Consider the following 20,448-nt stretch of genomic DNA (forward strand, 5'->3'; position numbering starts at 1 on the left):
CCTTCTACCATTCAAAATCAAAAAAACTCACATTGCTACCTAAACATAGCGGAAAGAAATGAAGCTGAACACACTTCCTTATTCAAAATAGGAATTATACTGAAATATTCCAAATGAAAAAACAAACAACTTTCAAGATTAGCAACATGTTTTCATTTTGGGAAGTACCAGACCACATGGAAAGGTAGGAAAAGCCCAACTAGCTACAAAGACCATAACACAAATGTACAGTCCAGCACGCAGCTCTGGAGCTCAGCAACAGTTCCTGATTTTTCCCTGACACTTATGCAGCAGTGAAAATATTGCAGAAATTTGGTCTTAAAAGACAGAGACTGTCTTTTAACAGTTATCCAAGTGGGGACCGCAGACAACTGGGAGGACCAGGGCCCTTTGGAGGTCTCCAAGGTCAAAATTATTTTCTTAACAATACTAAGACTTATTTGATTTTTAAGCAATTCTTATCTTCTCAAAAGTATACTGCAAAGGTTTCCAGACCCAAGGGATACATGACATGTGATGACATTATTGCTCTCATGTTAACAAAAGATTTATTACCACTATTTTTACATGAATTCACAATACATTTTCTTGTGGCAAATCATGGCAGATAGAATCACAAAAAATGTCAAGCAACGAAAGAGTACCATGCTTGTCTGACTTCCCACGACACTGGACTCCTCTGTATTAAACCCCACTTCCTCCGCCCCCAGCGGCCTGGCTAGAAGTGGGGTGGCAGTACCAAGTGCCAGGTGATGTTGCTGATGTGAGTCATCAAGTGCCATTTTGATTAAGGATGTTTCAGATTCGTGTTTATCAAACTGTGGTCAAGAAACCATAGGTAGTTCTTGAAACTATTTAGTCCAGCAAGACAAATTCTCAGAGCATTCTGAACAGAACATTTTTCATAAAAATTCCCTGTGTGAATATGTACACAGTCATGAAGTTAAATCTATTTCCCATGGTGGTCCACAGACAAAAAACTTCACTGTTCTCCAGACACACATGCAGGATCTACACCAGCAAGGGAAAAGGCAAGATACATGGTCAGGAGCCTGACCTGCAAGATGCTCTCCCAGGATTCCGTTTAGCTTACCCAACAGTTAGTGCACTGACTCAGGATATGTCGGGAAAGGACGCTGCCATATTTCACAGGCAAGTTTATACGAGAGGCATATTGATTCCCCTTTGTCAGTGTCTCATTTCAGCAAGGAGTATTAAGGTCCAAACGGATCGCATGTGAGAGACCTGATAAGAACCCCCGCGTTGGGATCACAGCTTCCTTAGCTGGGACCTTGACTCCCCTCAACTGTCCTCCTTTCCCCTCTGCTGCCACATGGTCCAATAAGGCATGTCTGCACCCCGTTCTGGACGCCGGGCTGACACACTAAGGTCAATGTAGTCAGGTTCAAACCCTCAAAACTACCTGGTTGCCAAGAGAGGAGTGAGCGCACATGCTGGCTGTTAACCCACTGAAAGACACACCCCAGCAAGGCAGCAATTTCTGCTTCTTGATAAATCTCAAGCACCTAGAACTTCTCCTGGGACATGGTATTCAATGCTGTGCTCTCCGATTCGTCCCTTTTCCTTAGTGTGAATGGACACTAACAGCAGGGTGCAATCCCACACTTGTTTTCATCTCTCCTCCAAACTGGACTGAGAAGGCAGACAAACCTGATTCCAGTGTAGAGGGAGAAGTACTGAGCACCTCCAGCCTAGTGCACAGGACAAGCGTAGATTCAAGCACTCCAGAACCTCAAGTCTGTTCTAGGCACAAGTGGCTTCTGCTTGTCACCTGACTCCCCTTAGCCAGCTGCAGATCTTTGACATTCTCAAACCAACCCCTCAAGATCCTCAAAGCACAAACGCTTATAATCTCTACTACGTCATCAATGAGTCAGTCCGTCATTAGCAACTAGTTCTGTGGTGAAGACTTGTTTGCAAAAAGGTACATCTCTTGGTTTAAACAGTTTAAGCTAGGGTCCACATTTGGCCTAACAGTAAAAATGCCAAGGTTCTTGGGTCTGCTATTCAGCTGCGGAGCACAGTTTCCTGCCAATGCAGACCTGGGAGGCAGCACCGAGGCTCGTCACCGGGACCCAGCCACTCACGTGGGAGAGGTGGATTGGGTTCCTGGCTCCCAGCTTTGGAAGGGCCATCCTAAATGGCATCGGGGAGCGACCCAATGGACGGGAGCTCTCTCCACTAGCCTGTATCCCTCTCCGAACCTGCCTCTCACATGAATATTTTCAACTTAAAAATTGATGTTTGGGGCCTTAGTTTAACCTCTATAACCCCAGAACCCAGACCACAATATCTCACCGAACAGGTTCAATAAGCATTGGTGAAAACAAAAGTCAAAAAACTTCCTCACATGTAACTCTTACCTTAACCTTTCCAAGAGGACCAATTTAAAGCAAAGGTCTTAAATTCCAAATACTATTTACAATGCTTCCTCTTTGTTCATCAAGCCAATAGTGACTGCAGGTCACAAACCATGCTGCAGGTGGCCTCCACAAGCGCTGTGATGTGCCACTATAGATCTCAGGCTGTCAGCCACCCTTAGTTGTGTGATCCACTTCGTAAGAAGCTTACTTTGTGTTCTAAGTGGTTTTAGTTGAACTGTCTATTTTTAACAGTTGTACGGGGGCTCCATTTAAATGTAGCATTACAGCAAACCACAGAAACACAGGTTTTGATGCTGAGCTCTACAGATCTTCATTTGGGAATTTTGTACTTTTGGGGACCGTGACTTTCAGGGGTAATCTGGCTGGACTATGTAGCTGCACTGCAAAGTTTCTCGAAGCAGGAAGTTCTATGCCAAGATTACGTGTTTGCCTGCCAGCATTCTGAGAAGCCGCGGGCAGCAGGGCGTAGGACAGAAGGGCGGCCAGCAAATTCAGCATGTCTGTGTTCCCCAGATTCTGGGTCCAGCCACAGCTGGCATACCCTGGGCACAGACTAAGTCACCCTTTACAGAAAGAAACTGAAAAATTTGCATCAAGAGACAGAGAAACACCTTGCCCAGCATACTAAAAGAGGAGAGTAGATAGAGAGAATATTTTACAGAGAAGTTAGGCAAGTAGTCTGACACGTAAGAACTTCTCTAGGTACTCAGAGTTAAGCACTTTTAAGACTTCTAAAGGGTTCTGGAGCTATAATGAGCTCCTTCTAAATGTTCCCTGTTGTCAGCTTTAGATCCAGCTTTCCCAGGCTGCCACGGCACTTCAGAATCCTCTTTCAGCTTTCCATTTTCAAAATGCATTTCCCTTCTTTTTTCTCACAAGATTCTGTCTTTAATGCAATTCAAATTAGTGGGAAGGAAAAATATGTTTGAACTATCACCCTTATCTCAAAATCCATTCTTTTCTATAGCAGCTTCCACAAAAAGGGCGGTCAAATGTTTTGAATTTTTATTTGCTTGAAATACATGTACTTTTAATGCAGGCTCAACATTTTTTATCTAAAATCATTTCAGCACAAAATCCAAACCTTTCAGAGCACCAACATGCTACAACGAAGCGGAAGACGGCCACTAATGACTGCTGTGAGAATCTGAAGCCAAAATGCAAACACGTGACAGCGTCCTTGAGGGGTGGGCAGCGCAGGCACGTGACAGCGTCCTTGAGGGGTGGGCAGCGTGCACAGCAGGGCGAGTCACCGCCTGAGACACCTGCACCCACGTTAGAGTGCTGCTTTGTCTTAGCTCCTGCACTTCCAATCCAGTTTCCTTCTGATGCACCCAGGAAGGCTTAGATGGCTCAACGACTTGGCTTCCTGTCACCCATGTGCCAGACAGTTCCTGGGATCCTGACCGGCCCAGACTTAGTTATCACAGGCGTCTAAACAGCCAATGGAAGCTCTCTCACTCTTTCAAATGAATAAATCAATCCTTTCTCTCTGCCTCTCCCTCTCTCCTTGTTCGTCTCTCTTTCTCCCTCACCAATTCTGCTTTTCAAGTACATGAATGAATGTTTAAACAACTGCCCGGAGGCTCTCAGTAAAGGTGTACACCCAGGCCTCCCCCTAAGCTAATGGATCCAACTGCTAGCAGTGCCTGGACGCCTCTCTCTGGGACACAAACCCTATCTGAAACTCAGCGATTCTTTCAGTAAGACTCCAAACTTATCAGAATAGTGAAAAAATAATAATAAATCCCTCTACCAGCTCTTTCAAGATTATCCTTCCCTGTTTACGCCTCTTTTCGGGAGGCTTCCGCGTTCACTTACATATAAAATCCGCTGGTTCTGCCCATACCGCTCCTCGTTTCCTGACTTCTCTTTACCTTTGCCCTACATATTCTGAAATACTTCTTCCACTTTCTTCTTTTGGGTCACCAAATTCTGTCGTGAGCAGTAGTATCCTTTCACTTTGACTGCCCAACTGTCTTATTTTTAAAACTATCACAGTTTTTAGTTAAGTCTTTGTCCTCTAACTTAGTAAGTGTCCCTACTCTGACTCAATATACAGAATATGCAGAGGCTCAAAGGCACCAGTCACCTGAATCAGCAGCTCCACAACTGTGCCATTTGGCAGAGCCTTCCAAGTCCTCCACCCCTGTGGGTAATGCTTTCATTTGATCTCAATATTCAAGTCCGGGACTGGTGTTGTAGTTCAGTGGGTTGAGCTGCCACTTGCCCTCCCAGCATCCCACACTGGAGCACAGGTTGAGGTACTGGCTGCTCTGCTCCACATCTATTTCCCTACTGATGTGTCATGGAGAAACAGTGGAGGATGGCTCAAGTACCTCCCACGTGGGAGGTGGACCCAGTACCTGCATTCAGCATTGCTCATTGGGGAATAAACTGGTAGATGTAAGACCTCTCTTTTTGTAACTGTGCCATTTAAACTTAAATAAATAAACACACAGACTTTAGATAGACAGATAATTCTTCAGTAAAAAAAAAAAAAGCCTAATATCAGAGCTGATAAGTGTTTAACAACCAAATGGAGCACAGAAAAAAGAAAAAGGTCCCAGAGTGCAGCATTTGCCAATCTTCCTGTAGTAAATGATTTCTTCATAGCTAAATTCAAATGGCCAACATGCATCACAGAGGATGGCTTATGAAGGGCTCTCCCCAGTCAGTGAGGCACACAGCACTGCCAGCTAGGCACTGCAGCCATCTAAAGCCCTACCCCACCCTTGAAGCCAGCCTTGATTCCGAAAGCAGCACCACACTTAAGTCTTTACTTAGCACCTGCTTTGTTGTGCCGAGTTAGTCATTCAATGTGATGGTCACTATTTCATGACCGTGAAAATCTACCTCTGGATCCAGAGGCTGTGCTAGTTATTTATTGAACAATGGTAATGAGTAAATTTAGTCATTGTATTTAGTATCATGTTTTAAGGTATAGAAACAGTTGCTAAATTCAGCAATAAAAATAAGTATAACTGAATACTGTGTGTTGCATCAACTGGTATTAAAAACTGCAACTGTTCAAAAGAATAAGCCATTTCTGATTATTTCTATTGATGGAGCTTGAGGTTGAAGTGCAGCTACACAGACAGAAATAAGCCCAAAATAAGCCCTCTGAGTCAACTGATATTATGGCTCTAAAATACCTTTTTTGTTTTCTATTTCATGTGTAAGATATGTGCTTGATAATTTTCTAATTATTTTCAAAACCGAAGAAAAAAATAGCATTTCTATTATACCAAAGTCTAAGAAATTGACTTAAGATCCATTTCTACGTGTTTCTATATTTTAGACATAATAATTGTAAAGCCCAAATCTAACAATCTTTACTAAAACTGTCATACAAAAAAATGGGGTATCATAAACATTTTCTAACACAAAATTGTGATGTAGTCATAAAACGGGCACTTGCCTAGGAAGAATGCCCACTATAGCTGGGCGGAGGGGGCGGACGGGGAACCCCACCGGGCAAGATGACCTGGCCCCAAACCTACTGGGAAGATCCTGGATTAACCTCAGTTGTCACTTCCTGCTGTCTCTTTTGGGCACACACACTCGTAGTCCTGGATGACGGCTTATCTGAGACTCGCTCTGGGCAAAAATTAAGAGGGAGAAAGAGAGCCATCTGCAGAGAGGGAGACAGTAGCCATTTAGAGAAAAAAAGAATTGACAGGAAAATAAATATGATGGAATAAGACAAGGCGTGGGCATCAAGGGTAAACATAGTGCATATTTAAAAAATCCTTACAGGCAGTGTGACAACATAGAAATCACCCCTACTCACACTTCCCTGATTTTTGCACAATTGTTAAGAACATTCAAACTGCAGTAAGAATTCTAGGCTACATTCCCGGTTTTATTCTTTTCCCCATCATTTAGTCTTACTGGGCTCTTGCTCTTCATTCCCATCACATGGAAAATGAAGGATGAAATTAAATCATTGCTAAAGGCCCTTACAGCTTTCTAAGAATTAATGAGATTATGTTCCTATCTGGGATAAACACAAGAAACAAAATTACAGTGTCCAGGCTGACAACGACTTATTACAACTAAGTTTTAAATATATTATAAAACTTGTAAAGCAGGTTTCTTGTGCCAGTCTGTTTGAAGGAATTCTCTTTTAAAAAGAAGTTAAACATTTTCTGCTGCTGTCAGATGTTCAGTATTCAGTCTCCAAAAGTGGAAACCCCAAATGCCCCATTTCTTTCACTATGAAACATTATACCACACACACAGACATAAATGTGTGTGCACAATACCCACAGACACATGAAGATATTTGTTCAAAAGGTTTCTTGAGCTACTACTTCCTGTCACCCTCAGACTCTTTATGTAAAGAAATATAAAAGCATACAGAAGTCAAAAGTCCCTTTCCCAATACACTTTAAAGTTTGGAAAGCACAATGAGTCCAAATGTTAGAACTCAAATACAGTAAAACAATTCCCTGAATATACTTCCAGGTAATGAAAACCATAGAGAAAGTCCTTTCTTCTCACCTCTACTATGGATCAAAATCTTTTCATTAATCCACAACTATCCACTTACTGTCTAACATGCTCAGTGGCTAGAGATTATAAAAAACAAAAATACTGGGCTTGGCAGCGTGGCCTGGTGGCTAAGGTCCTCGCCTTGATCCCATATGGCCGCTGGTTCTAATCCCGGCAGCTCCACTGTCTGTCTCTCCTCCTCTCAGTATATCTGACTTTGTAATAAAAATAAAATAAATCTTTAAAAAACAAAACAAAACAAAACAAAAAAAACAAAAATACTGTAGCGGTTCCCAACCTCTTGAAGTCAACAGCATTAATGAACAATGTAGAAAAAGTAATCATATTAAGCATTTATTTTATATTTTTGAGGTTTAAAAGCATATGTAGGGCTCGGCAGCGTGGCCTGGTGGCTAAGGTCCTCGCCTTGATCCCATATGGCCGCTGGTTCTAATCCCGGCAGCTCCACTTCCTCTCTATCTCTCCTCCTCTCAGTATATCTGACTTTGTAATTAAAAAAAAAAAAGCATATGTAAACTTTTAGTTTGTTTCAAGATCCCTTGGCATCAGTGATGAAACCCCATAACATTAAATTTTTGTTAGTTTGTATTTATTTTGTTAAGATTTTATTTATTTCTATTGGAAAGTCAGATACACAGAGAGGAGAAACAGAAAGATCTTCCATCTGCTGGTTCACTCCCCAAGTGGCCACAATGGCCAAAGCCTAGCTGAGCCGAGCTGAGCTGAAGCCAGGAGCCAGGAGCCAGGAGCTTCTTCCGGGTCTCCCATGTGGGTGCAAGATCCCAAGGCTCTGGGCCGTCCTCCAGTGCTTTCTCGGGCCACAAGCAGGGAGCTGGATGGGAAGCAGGTCTGCCAGAATATAAATCGGCACACATATGGGATCCGGGATATGCAAGGTGAGGACGGTAGCCACTAGGCTACCAAGCTGGATCCAACACTAAGTTTTGAGAGAACATTCAAAGGCCAGGACTGTGGTGTGCAGAATGGAGCTACTGTTTGGAATGCCGGCATCCCACAAAAAATGCCAGTTTCAATCTCAGCTGCTTAGTTTTCAATGCAGCTCCCAGCTGATCTGCCTGGGAAGGCAGCAGATGGCCTGAGAGATTCAATCAGCGCCATCACCCCTGATGGAATCTGTGGCTCCTGACTTGAGCAAGGTCCAGTTCTGGATGTTAGAGCCATCTGGGGAGTGAACAAGTGGATGAAAGCCATCTCTGTCTCCATGATTGCTTTCCAAACAAATATTTAAAACAAAATAATCAAACTTCCAAACCATTTTATCTCCAATCTTAAGATAATTGTAAAACTGCTGTGTAATTATATTCAACAGTTGAACTGTGTGTAACTGACCCAACTCTATACATAATGATATCTGTTGGGAGCACTGCACGAGTGCCCTGCCCCAAAATAATGACTGGTTCAAGGCCAGAAGGCAGCAGGAAGACAGAAGGTCACAGGTGAGGCGGATCTGCCTCCTTTCCAGGGCCTGGCCAGTCAGGTAGCACCCAGTGGACCCACGGGAATGCAAGTGATGGGAGTGAGAGCTGAAATTGCTGTGACAATAAGTATAGTTATTGTTATTTTATAGGCTAGCCTGTTTTTGCAATTTTTTGGAGCATAGAAAATGTAGCTGTTTCAGCCGCTTTTATAATTTTTAGCTAGAGGAATTAAGGATGCTTTTATTAAAGAAAAATGTTTTTGATTATTGTTTTATTTATGGGGTTGCAAGGTCTATAGTTGTAGGGGGATTTAATATTTGTAATTTTTGTTTTTAGAATTATATTTTTTCCCTTGTAAACTATTTTCCCATCGAATAATGGGCAAGTTGTAAAAATAGAAATGTGGTAGGAATGTACTACTGATTAGCAGGTAATCGCATGTGCCTTGGCCTTGGAGTCCTGGCTGCCGCTCCATGGCTACTGTTGAAGAATGAATAATGGCTTGCTTTGAAGAATATGAATACAGTGTTTTAAAGAATTATCTCTGGGGACACCTGCTTAGCCCTGAAGTGCAGACGGAATGACCGAATGTCTGTACATGCCCCCTTAGTCTTGAAGTAAAAAAATAGAACAATTAGTTGCTTGTGCAGAAGCTTGTGAGGTGTCTGAGTAAATAAAAAGGACAGCTTTTTCTTGGGCTGTGGTGAGAACGCATCAAGTGTCAGTGTCTGTGTCTTTCTTTATCGCCGACTCCACGCACCCTTCCCGAGCTCCGAACTCTCGGCTGGAGCTGGACTCCGGCAGATATCCTCTCATGGGTATTCAAATTTATTTACTAAAACACTGTAAAGGGATAAAGAGGACATTTGAAACTGAGAGAGCACCTCGCCCTCACACACCCCGAAGTTAGTCAGCTCTCACCTGAATCCTACGCCCCTTACGTTGCAGGAATGCTGTCCCTCACCAGCGCTCCGAGGGCTTCCTTCATGTCTCACCAGGAGAGATTCTTCCTGCTTCCTGCAGACATTCCCTGGCAACTTTTCAATGCTAAACTTTACATTCGCCTGATTTTTTAAATTACAAACTTCATTTATTTTTTAGAACAGACACTATTGTCTTCGAACTCTTCATTATCATAAAAGAACAAGCATCTGGCTTTCTCAATTTTCAATGTAATTTTCCATAAAGATACAAAAACCACATGCTATTACCAGAACTCTCCATATATTCTCATAGCAAGTCTGGCCTGATGTTGAGACATCAATAAGCCATGCAAGCTATTGATCTGCCTACAAGTTTTATTCCAAAACAGCAGACTCGCAGAGCAATCTACACAGATGTATCATTATTGAACAAAATCACAAATTATGACATTCACGAATCACTCATGAACAACCAAAATAAAAAATGCCCATAGTCGAGGATTCTCAAAATATGTTACTGGGACAAGTATAGGATTACCCAAAGCCCTTGATTTCCAAATAAAAAGGTCTGTATATATTACTAAAGCATTTAAAATCACGAAGCTTAATACTTAATAAACATTTCAATGCATACCAACCTTTAAAGCCATCAGGGTACACATCAGAAAGAAACTTCGTGTTGATGTCTCCTTTCACAAAGCGGGAGTTGACAATCACCTCTCGAAGCAAGGCAATGTTGTGTGTAACACCTAAGAACAAAATGACATCAGACTGAATTGCAGAGCAATGAATTAGTTAATGATTTAATTTAATGATTGGAAGAAACACAGTATCAGTTCCTACAACCATGACAGAACCATGAGCACCTACTTACCCCGACTTCAAGCAAGCCAAGACAGATATGTCACAGCACGAGGTCTGTGTCTCACCTTGGGTTAGCTACTGAACTTTCCAAAGCTTAGTTTCCTAATCTGCACTGGGTGACAAGGGCAGAGCCTACCATGCACAGCCCACCATGAGCTATAAATGCCATCAATGCCAGAACCTTAGAGAGGTGCGTGGTTCTCCCTTCAATCAACAGTGGGAAAACATCTTTCTGCCAAAGGCTGTTTGGATATTTACAACACCATCTGCAGGCCATACAAAATTATCAACTTTAAAATTTGCCGACTCTAAATTTATTGAACTTTGAGTCCTACCTGTTGTCTTGGAGGGTTTGACCAAAAGGTTTCACAGGCCTCAAACAGCTCATGGACTAGACATTCTCTACCCTTACTTTTTATGGTATATATAGAGCACAAGACAGAATGTAATTAAACAAACATCAAACAGAAGTTGTACCCACATCTTCAGCCCCAGGTGTGCAGCTCCCAGCTCCATTGTGTGTAAGAACGAAGCTCCACAAATCTGAGTTGAGTCTTGGTATCAATAAGGCAGGGGATCTATCATGTAAGGCACACTATGGCACACAGGCCAAATTCAGCCTGCCACTTATGGTTGTAAATAAAGCTTTATTAGAGCGCAGGCATCATCAATTGTTCACATTTTCCTGCTTTCCTACTCTCAGAGCCAATCAGTTGTGACAGAGGCCACATGGCCTACAAGTCTGAAATATTTACTAACAAGTTCCTGACTGTCACCCTCCCCTTCCTGCCCCTCCGCCCAAAAAGTTTGTCATCATCTGTTGAAGTTTTAACAATGATAAATTAAACTGCGTCTATTCACGTTTTTTTCTATATGTCTGTTCTTTAAGGAATTAGATAGGAAGGGAAGGAAAGGTGAGACCAGACAATGAAGTAGCAAATTTGGGGAAACCAACAGCAGCCAGTTACAGAATAAGAAAACTTTAAGAGCTTAAAAATAAGAGAATTGTCATCCTGGAAGAATCAAAACCTCAGCTGAATTTTAAATTCTGAATTACAAGAATAAAATTCTAGCAATGATTGTCTCCAAAGAGAAGAGAACTATGGCTTAAGGATTGAAAAGAAAGGCTCAATTTTATTCTACTATATTCTTTGCATGTGTTAAAATTTGGATCATGAATACATTATCTCTTCAGAATGAGTCACTGAATTTTCAAGAATTATAATAGCATGTGTAAAACATTCTTTTAATATAGAAGTATCTTGTGACAGACTGCTGGATCCCCCAAAGACATGCTTCTCATTTCTCCATGGTAGAGTTTTATTTGAGCCCAAGACCACCCAGACACAGATTTCATTTTTCGATCTAGCACACAGCTAGGAGCCACACACTCATTCCCATCACTCCCAGACAAGAGAATGTTAAGTTAGGCTTATGTGTTAACTCCTGCCTCACTTCTAAAATGTTTCTTGGTTGAATGTTCCTCATTGCAAATGAAGTGGAACAATTGTGTGTGTGTGTGTGTGTGTGAGCTGAGTTGGCCCATCATCAGCAAGGGCCAGCACACTTTCATATGTAGCAAAATGAATATCAATCTTATTAATGAATATCAATCTTATGACACTGTACTTAGGAATATTTCTTACAGTAGACTAGCCTGTACTGTGATGTCTGTCCATGGGGAAGAAGAGCTTCACTCTGTGATGTTGCTTCCCATCTTATACACTTCCCTTAGTTATGCACATTTTTCATGGGTAAAGTTATCATGAAAGATTATGATCTATCAAATACCTTTATAGCACATACTCATGAAAAGTGTACCACTGCCACATCCCGTTCTGCATATACATCCCACTGCTGAGATCATATCCAAAACAAAAGCTTCTAAGGACGTTCATAAATCAATATATTAACAAGGAAAAAACGGGTATTTGAGAAACTGGCACTTTTCCTATGTTACAGGTGGCATTTGTTTAGATGAAAATGAAAAGCAATGGAAGGCAGTGGGTCAGGACGCTAGGACAGACTAGCACGGCAAGAATGGAAAAGACTCCTCAGAGTGAGGTCAGGTTGTCAACGGGGAATTCATCCTGTTTTGCATAAACACAAAACGAAAACATTTTTGAAGAAGAAAAAGCAATCTGGAGTGTGGAAGAGGCACACACATGTAAGTTACAGCACAGTGTTCCAGGGTGACGGAAGCACTGATGACTTCTACAGATTTTCCTGGACGGGGAAGGACAGAGAAGGACCCAGAGAGGGGCAGTTAAGGCTTAGCTAACTGTACCTCAGAAGGATTCCTGGTATAAAGAGCAGGTGTTTCTGAGAGAAGGGCACCAGCCAGGAGCACAGCAAAGGAGATAAGAGTGGGAACAGCGGCTGGGAAGGCCCCGGGACGCTCAGGGTCAGGCAGCCCTACAGAGACTGCTCCATTCCTCACTGGGACATCTCTGAACTGACCCTGCAGGAAGGAGACTTGCTGGAACATAGGCAAGGCCAAGTTCCACAATTCGGGGGATGAAGCCAAAGAAAGCAGACAGAACTGGTGATGTTGTCCAGGTCAAGAATGGGCAAGGTCAGGCCAGCCTCACACTCCCCGTAGGCTCTGCCATGTGGAGACAAGGGACAGATCAACAGGAAAGGCTGAGGTTCACTGGAGGTACCTGAGTGACCAGAGTTCAGAAGAGCAGCATGACTAAAATGGACATATGACAATAAAATAGACATCTGGGAATCATGGCAGCAGACAGCCACAAGAAGGACTTCAAACAGTGTGAGCAAGAGAAATGCAACAGAAAACCAGCAATACGCAAATGACTCACATATAACAGTAACTCAGGTTTTGGAAAAAATGAGATCCTATGGGAGGGACTGTAAAGGTAAGAAAAGCATGGTACAGCAGCTACTTAACTGCAGAAGAATCTGTCCTTAGGTGAAATTTAACACCTCAGGATGTTTTAACTTACAAACATTTTTTGCAGAATGGTAGAGAGGTTAGCAAGGTGGTCAAGTCTCAAGGTTTCTGTCCTTCCCTTTGCCAGTTAAATAAAAATGTTAATTGCACACTTGCAATACTTCATATTGAACTTCACTGCTTTTCCTATCAGGGTCTGGTGTAAGACTCAGCTCAGTGCTGGATCTTGTGTGTGGCCCAGACCTTCAGCTCAGCAAAGCACAACACAGCTTTCAGAAACAGCTCTTGATAAGCTGGGCAAAAACAATGTTTTCTGATACCGAATGATCAGTTTGTGACTGATAACACCAAATGTTAAAAACACACATGTCACAAGAACAGGACACATTGCTTTTTTCCCATTCCAAGCTGAGAAAGTGGTGCTGACTTTAGAAAACAACTCAGAGGAAGTGTAAGCAAGTGTTACTAGATATCTTCAAAATAAAAAAGATCCCTTCAACCACAAAAATGAACCACAAACTTTTAAAATTACACGTCAAGAAAATATTTTACCTCAATATTTCAAGAATTAAAAAGAAAAGCACTTTCTCTTTACTGTTCTTTAAATAAAAATGTATGTTACTATACCAAATCAAATTGTTATCTGTTTTTCTTAAGGGTCATATGATGAAAAGAGGTAACTGACAGAAATGCAATATCTAGGTGCCTCGACTATTCAAAAAAAAAACCCTGCACATTAAGTAATTTGATAGTGAAAAGAGCAGAGTAGTCAGAAAATTACTTGAGATCTCTAAAACCCCTTAAGATCAAACAGATGGAAAAAAATCATCGAACTGCTAGAAGTTGTTGCACCTATTTCAAAGTTACCACTTTGTGTTCAGTTCTCTCTCCTTCCTCACCCAGCAACGACCATGCTGTCTGAACAGATCTCGGTCAAACAGTAAGAGGACAGAAGAGGCATTCTTTGAGACTTAGTTTACAACTTCAACAGTATTATTAATCACATACTCATAAAAATTATGACTGGGGGTTTCAGAGCGGGCATTGAGGATGACCTCTGGCCGAGTTCAGCAGGTCCCATCTGTGCGGGAAATCCCGACTGGCCGCAGAGGCGAGGCTCCGGGAGCAGCCTCCCCCGACTGCCTGCTGCTTCCCAAACATTGGCCAGACATGCACCGCGCACGCTGCCAGGATCAAACGGCTGCCAAAGGCACCGCTTCTTTCGCGGAGACTTACAAAGTACCTTCAGCCAAATTACTTTTTTTTTTTTTTGCTATAAATGTTCCTGTATTTTAACAAAAGCTCACAATCAGCTCAGGAGAAAAATATTAAAGTTTGAACAATTTGCAGTTGCCAATAGGATAATAAACTGTCCTTTTTCTGTCCTTCATTAAACAACTTTTTTTCGAAATCCGTCTATCCGTTAGACTTAGCCAGATGACTGGCATACAGATGAAGCCCTCAGGAGCCTCTCTCTCTGTCCTGGCCTGGTCCACTCGGATGCCACAGCAGCTCTGACAACTTCTCTACTTTCTAACCTTATTTCAGTATAATCTTTGGGCAGAAGAAAATTTCCAAGACATGACATAGAAAATTATTTCTAGATCTTCTAAATCTTAACATTTTACCACCTTTATTTGCTTTATCACCAACCTCTGCATTTATGCAACCACACATGTAATTTTATTCTTAGACATTCAAGGCTAATGGTAATTTGTGGACAAATACCATTTTATCCACGAACATCTTCCATAAACAAAGTACCATGATCAAAATTAGGAAAATGTAACAATGCTAACAGCAACACTGTTCAAGCTACAGACCTTCTCAGACTTCATCAACTGTCCCACTTAAGGTTTGAACTACAAATAGAAATACACCCTTTCTGGCCTAGAATCCAATCCCAGATCATATATTGCATTTAGGTCTCATGTGTCTCCAGTTTCCAGGTAAGTTGCTCAACTTCTGTCTGTCTGGATTTGACATTCCTGGGGAGTTGGTGCTATTTAGTTTGTAGAATGCCTCTCAGCTTGGTCTGCCTGATGTTTCCACAGGACTATTTTTAGGTTCTATATTTTTAGAAGCCTATGAAAGATGGTGCTCCCGGAGCATGGCAGCAAGAGGCACACAGGCTGCCTTCTTCCACTACCGGTGAAACATCTGGTTAAGCCGTGTGTCTCCCACATCCTAAAGACTTATTCTGACACTGAGATAAGTAAATATGTTATGGGCAGACATTAGGAAGTCATGCAAATACTTGCTTCTCATATTTTGACCATTATGATAGAACTACTAATGATTCTCACCTAAATAATTTGGTGTTTCCCAAACTAACTTTATTATGTTAAAGTCTAATGTAAGAAAGGGTTATACTTTCTCCCACAATCAGCTGACCCATTTCATCACCTCAGTGTTAACTCATGGGCTCCTATTGAATCCACAGCTTACACTATTCCTCATGTTGCTACATGTCCCCACATTTGGCTAGGAGGGGCCCCTTTCTAATCGGCTCCTTTGTCTTCCCGCCATTTTTTGTGCACCTGCGCACTTGCTTATAGATGCTTCAGTCTCATCTTCTAGCCTGCCCTCCCCCTGAAATCCGTCATTTTATCTCAGAGCCCTGGTTCCATGTAGTCTTTCATAGTCTCAATGGATAGAGGCCAAGAACATTGACAAACACACTACAAGCACAGGCCAGCAGCCCAACAACAAACAACTCTCTGCCTAGAATGTCAACAGTGCCATAAGAGAGAAACCCCAAACCAAAGTGCATGTACACACACGTGCTCACAGACAACGCAGTGCTGCACATTTCTGTTAAAACCCACATAACTTCAGTCTGACACCACAGGATTCATTCTACTCCTTTCCAATCCCACATCTGTAACTGTCACCTCTGACAAGGGAAAACTTGGCTCCTATTACACAGAACACACGTTCTTATTTCTGCAGTCCCAGCATACGCATAAACTAGTTTCAGAACTACTAATTCACAGAGGATGAAACACAAACCTACTAACTACAGTCTAATGCTTGCTTATACTTTTTCCTTGAGAATTTATATAGTTAAAACATTTAATTTGCATGTTTTATTCTCTGCTAACTATAGGATTCAGCTGAAACACATTTCTATTTACACGCCATTTTCAGCCCTTGCTCGCAAATGGTGATTTTATTTACGTATTCAGGATTAACATGGATCACAAAGTTAGAATTGCACAAAAATGCATAATCCAAGAAACCTTTCCCTTTCATCCTCTTTCCCAGTCTCTGCTCATTTGCACATATCCTCTCTCCACCTCCTGGACAGAAAACATCGTATCACGTTCTGAACTGTGCACTTATATACGTCCAGAAACAAGCAGAAACATTTCTATTTTCTTACTTCCTGAGTCACCCACTTTTATCAATTCCCCTCTTTAATAAGAGAAATGCTACCTTTTGGTTTGGTACATAGTGCACATTGATATCAACTACATTTCCCAACTTCCCTTGCAGTTAGGTGTGTCTAAATGACTATATGCCAGTAAGATGGGAATAGACATAAATCCTGATCTTTCTAATTACACCTGAAGTCCACTGCCATTTGGTTGCTTAAAACTCAGGATGGGCACAAAAACGGCCATTTGGGGCTGCAAAATGAAACCTTCAATGGTGAATGCTAGAGTCACTATGTCAGGCTGGCTTTTTGTTTTTTTAAAGGATTTTTTTAGAAAGTAAATTACAGGACCTGGCATAATGGCTTAGAGGCTAAATCCTCACCTTGCAAGCATGGGTTCATGTCCCAGCTGCTTCACTTTCCATCCAGCTGCTTCCTTGTGGTCTGGGAAAGCAGGAGAAGATGGCTTAAGCCCTTGGGACCCTGTACCCATGTGGGAGACCCAGAAAAAGCTCCTGGCTTCAGATCGGCTCAGCTCCAGCCATTGCAGCTATTGCAGGCATTTGAGGAGTGAACCCACAGATGGAAGACCTTTCTCTCTATAAAGTTGACTTTCCAATAAAAATAAATAAGTCTTTAAAAAAAGAGAAAAACATAGAAACAGATCTTCCATATTCTGGTTAACTGCCCAAGTGGCTGCAATGGCCAGGGCTCAGGCCAAACCCAGAACCAGAATCTTCTTGGTAGTGTCCCAGGTGGGTGGCAGGCACTGATGCACTTGGGCCATCCTCCACTGATTTCCCAGGCTATCTGCATGGAGTTGGATTGGAAGTGGAGCAGCCAGGACACAAACCAGCCCCTGCAGTAGCTTTATTCACTGTGCCACGATGCCTGCCCCTCCCTACCAGCTCTTGATGACAACCTCCCTTCTATACTATGAAATGATGGAAAAAGTAAACTTTCTGAAGTTACTGTATTGTTTAATTCTCATGATTCCAAAGTGCTTACAGCACAGCTGAACTATGTAGGCACCTTGTGTGGGGAGATGCTGTTGTTTTCCACCAAGGTAAAAGCAGTGATGATCTTGGGCCGGCGGCGTGGCCTAGCGGCTGAAGTCCTCACCTTGAACGCCCCGGGATCCCATATGGGCGCCGGTTCTAATCCCGGCAGCTCCACTTCCCATCCAGCTCTCTGCTTATGGCCTGGGAAAGCAGCGGAGGACGGCCCAATGCTTTGGGACCCTGCACCTGCGTGGGAGACCCAGAAGAGGTTCCTGGTTCCCGGCTCTGGATTGGTGCAGCACCGGCCGTTGTAATAAAAATAAATAAATAAATCTTTTATTAAAAAAAAGCAGTGATGATGCAAGGCCTCAGAAAGGCATGAGGGAAAGTGGTGGAAAGAACCCATGTGGTTCTACGCAAAGGCAATGGAAAGACATGGAAGTGTCTCAAGTACAGGAGTGATTGTAATATGCTAATATTAGAACAAATATCATATATTAGATCTGTAGTCCAGGTTCTAGTACTGAGATCTCAAGGCCCTTCAAGTTTCCCAAATGATCATTCCAAGAGGAGCATTGCTCGATACTTACAGCAAGCTTCTTTTGACCATTCCGGAGCTGAAGCTAATGAGTGACTATTAGAAGGCAAGGGCAGACTGCCAGAGGTTTAGCACCTTCAGTCCTATCCATGACTTCTGAGGAAGGAAGAAGGGCTGGCAACCGACTTTACTCAACAGGGGTCAATGACGTAACCAAACACAACTTTCTTAGGGTTGGCATTACGGTGCAGCAGAGCAATCCACTAATGACACTGGTACCCCGTATCAGATTGTGGGTTTGAGTCCCAGTTGCTCTGTTTCCAATCCAGCTACCCAGAAATGCGCTGGGAGACTTGGACACCTGCCAACACATGGGAGACTCAGATGGAATTTCAACTTGGGTCTGACCACTGAGGCTGTTTGGGGAAAAGCCAGTGAACGAAAGATCTCTTCCTCTCTCTCTCTCTTTATCTCTGTTACTCTGCTTTTCAAATCAATAAAAACAAATCTTTAAACACACACACATACACACACACACCCTCAATCACCCACCTAATGGAGGCTGCATTAAAAATCCTTAATGACAAAATTTGGAGAGCTTCCAGAATGATGAACACAGAGGTGCTGGGAGGGATGCCAAGCTCAGACAGGGCATGGAAACTCATGTCTCTCTCCCACACTTTGCTCTCTGCATCTCTCCTCTCTAAAATAGTCTTTTACCTAAAGTGGGGGTCAGGTCCTAGGAATTAGCCCTTAATCTGCAGGTTCTGATGTCTCCTCCAGAAGTGAAATGAATTGAAACAACAGAGAATTGAATGACTATCTGCAAAGAATTGGGAGAATTTCTTGGTAGATGAAAACCTCTATATATTTGGTGTCAGAATGTTGGTAAAGAATTACTTTGATACTGCAAAGAGATGATTCCAACCCAACTGAAGAGTAGACTGGGATAGATACAAACCACTTGCAGATAGCCCACTTAGGAAGCTGTGCACTGGACCACAACACACATGGCAGCAACATGGGTCAAAGCAACAAAGCATCAAAAGCTATCCGAATGAAGTGTACAGAGGCAGCCCCTTAGCAAGCCTGATGACTCATTTTCCTTCAAGGCACTTCTGGAATGCTGCATGTACAAGCTTCTCTGCCCATCTGTTATCCTCCAAACCATAACCAAACCAGCGACACCCACTTCATTAAATGACTCTTCCCCTTGTCCCAGCCACTCGTTACCCATCAGTGAGATGTGTCACACAGTGGAACCTTCCTCGAGTACGCCATTCACTGGCTCTCCCCGCTAACGCCCACAAGGCCTGTCTCTCCCCAGCTAAAGCCTTCTAGGACCTCACCTCAGACAGTCCACAAATGGCTCCTGGGATCCACTCCCATTTCAAGATCGCAGCTTCCTCTAAACCTTGAAGAAACTTCTGCTAAACTCGAGGTTCACTGCATCTAGATATAAAACCTTCTTCAATTCCTTCTCCTCTAGCAACATCCTTACTACAACCCAGTATTCATTCACGACTCTATTGTACCTGACACATGCTTTTTCCAATCCTAACTCCTGCCACATTCGGAGAGGATGGTCCGTGCGGCATCTTCGCCACAGTTCTTTGCATCTTATCTCAAATAATCCAGGCACCTGGTTTCTCACACACTCTTGAGCCTCCTCATCCTCAATAACTACACCAGACCAGAACCTTCCATTCAAGCACTGCCCTGGCCCAGCAGACCATCCATTCTCTCAGCTCATTTCCCAGTTGCCTTAAACAAACAAAACTGGTTCTTCCAATCTAGAATGTGGGATATTCTACAAGTTAACTGCCCTACGCTCTTCTAAAAAGTTAATGAAGTGAAATACAAAAGACGAAAGATAACAGACACACAACAAAAACAAGTATACTTTCTGACTGGACAGTGGATTATTTTAAGAACACAGTAACAAGGGAGAGAGGGTCTTTGGTGCAGCAGCCTGGGCTGCCCACGTACTGTATCAGAGGGCTGGGTCAAGTCTGGACTACCCCTTCCTGACATAGCTTCCTCACTATACAGTCTGAGCCACTGTCACCAACCCGGGAGACCTGGCTGGCGCTGTGACTTCCTGGCTCTGGCCTGGCCCACCCCTGTGGATTGGGGGCATTTCACGGGTTTGAGTCCAGGTTACCTCACCACCCATCCTCCCTGCTAATATGCCTGAGAACGTAGCAGAAGGCCTCCTGGCTTCGTCTAGGACAGTGGCTGCTTGGTTTGGGGAGTGAACTAGAAGATGGAAGAGCTCTTTCTGAGCCAGAGAATGGAGTATGTTTGTTTGTTTGTTTCTCTCTCTCTCTCTCTCTCTCTCTCCTCAAATAAAACAAAGAAAACACAACTTGGCAGGGAAGGCAGGAGGGTGGACAACCGTCTACTCAGCCGACTGCTGCTGTGCTTCGGCAGCACACAGAGACACGCCTTTATGCGCAGCTGCACT

At 42.9% G+C, this 20,448-nt stretch overlaps 1 protein-coding gene across 1 annotated transcript in view; it reads right to left on the reverse strand.

Moving 5' to 3' along the window:
- PCCA (propionyl-CoA carboxylase subunit alpha) overlaps positions 1-20,448 on the reverse strand; it is a 376,803-nt gene that overhangs the window by 157,746 nt on the left and 198,609 nt on the right. Inside the window, exon 17 of the mRNA XM_004577373.2 lies at positions 9,924-10,034. Coding sequence (XP_004577430.2) covers positions 9,924-10,034 — 111 coding nt within the window. The remainder of the gene's footprint in view (positions 1-9,923; positions 10,035-20,448) is intronic.

The sequence above is a fragment of the Ochotona princeps genome, chromosome 12 (genome assembly GCF_030435755.1).
Source record: "Ochotona princeps isolate mOchPri1 chromosome 12, mOchPri1.hap1, whole genome shotgun sequence".
Lineage (NCBI taxonomy): Eukaryota > Metazoa > Chordata > Mammalia > Lagomorpha > Ochotonidae > Ochotona > Ochotona princeps.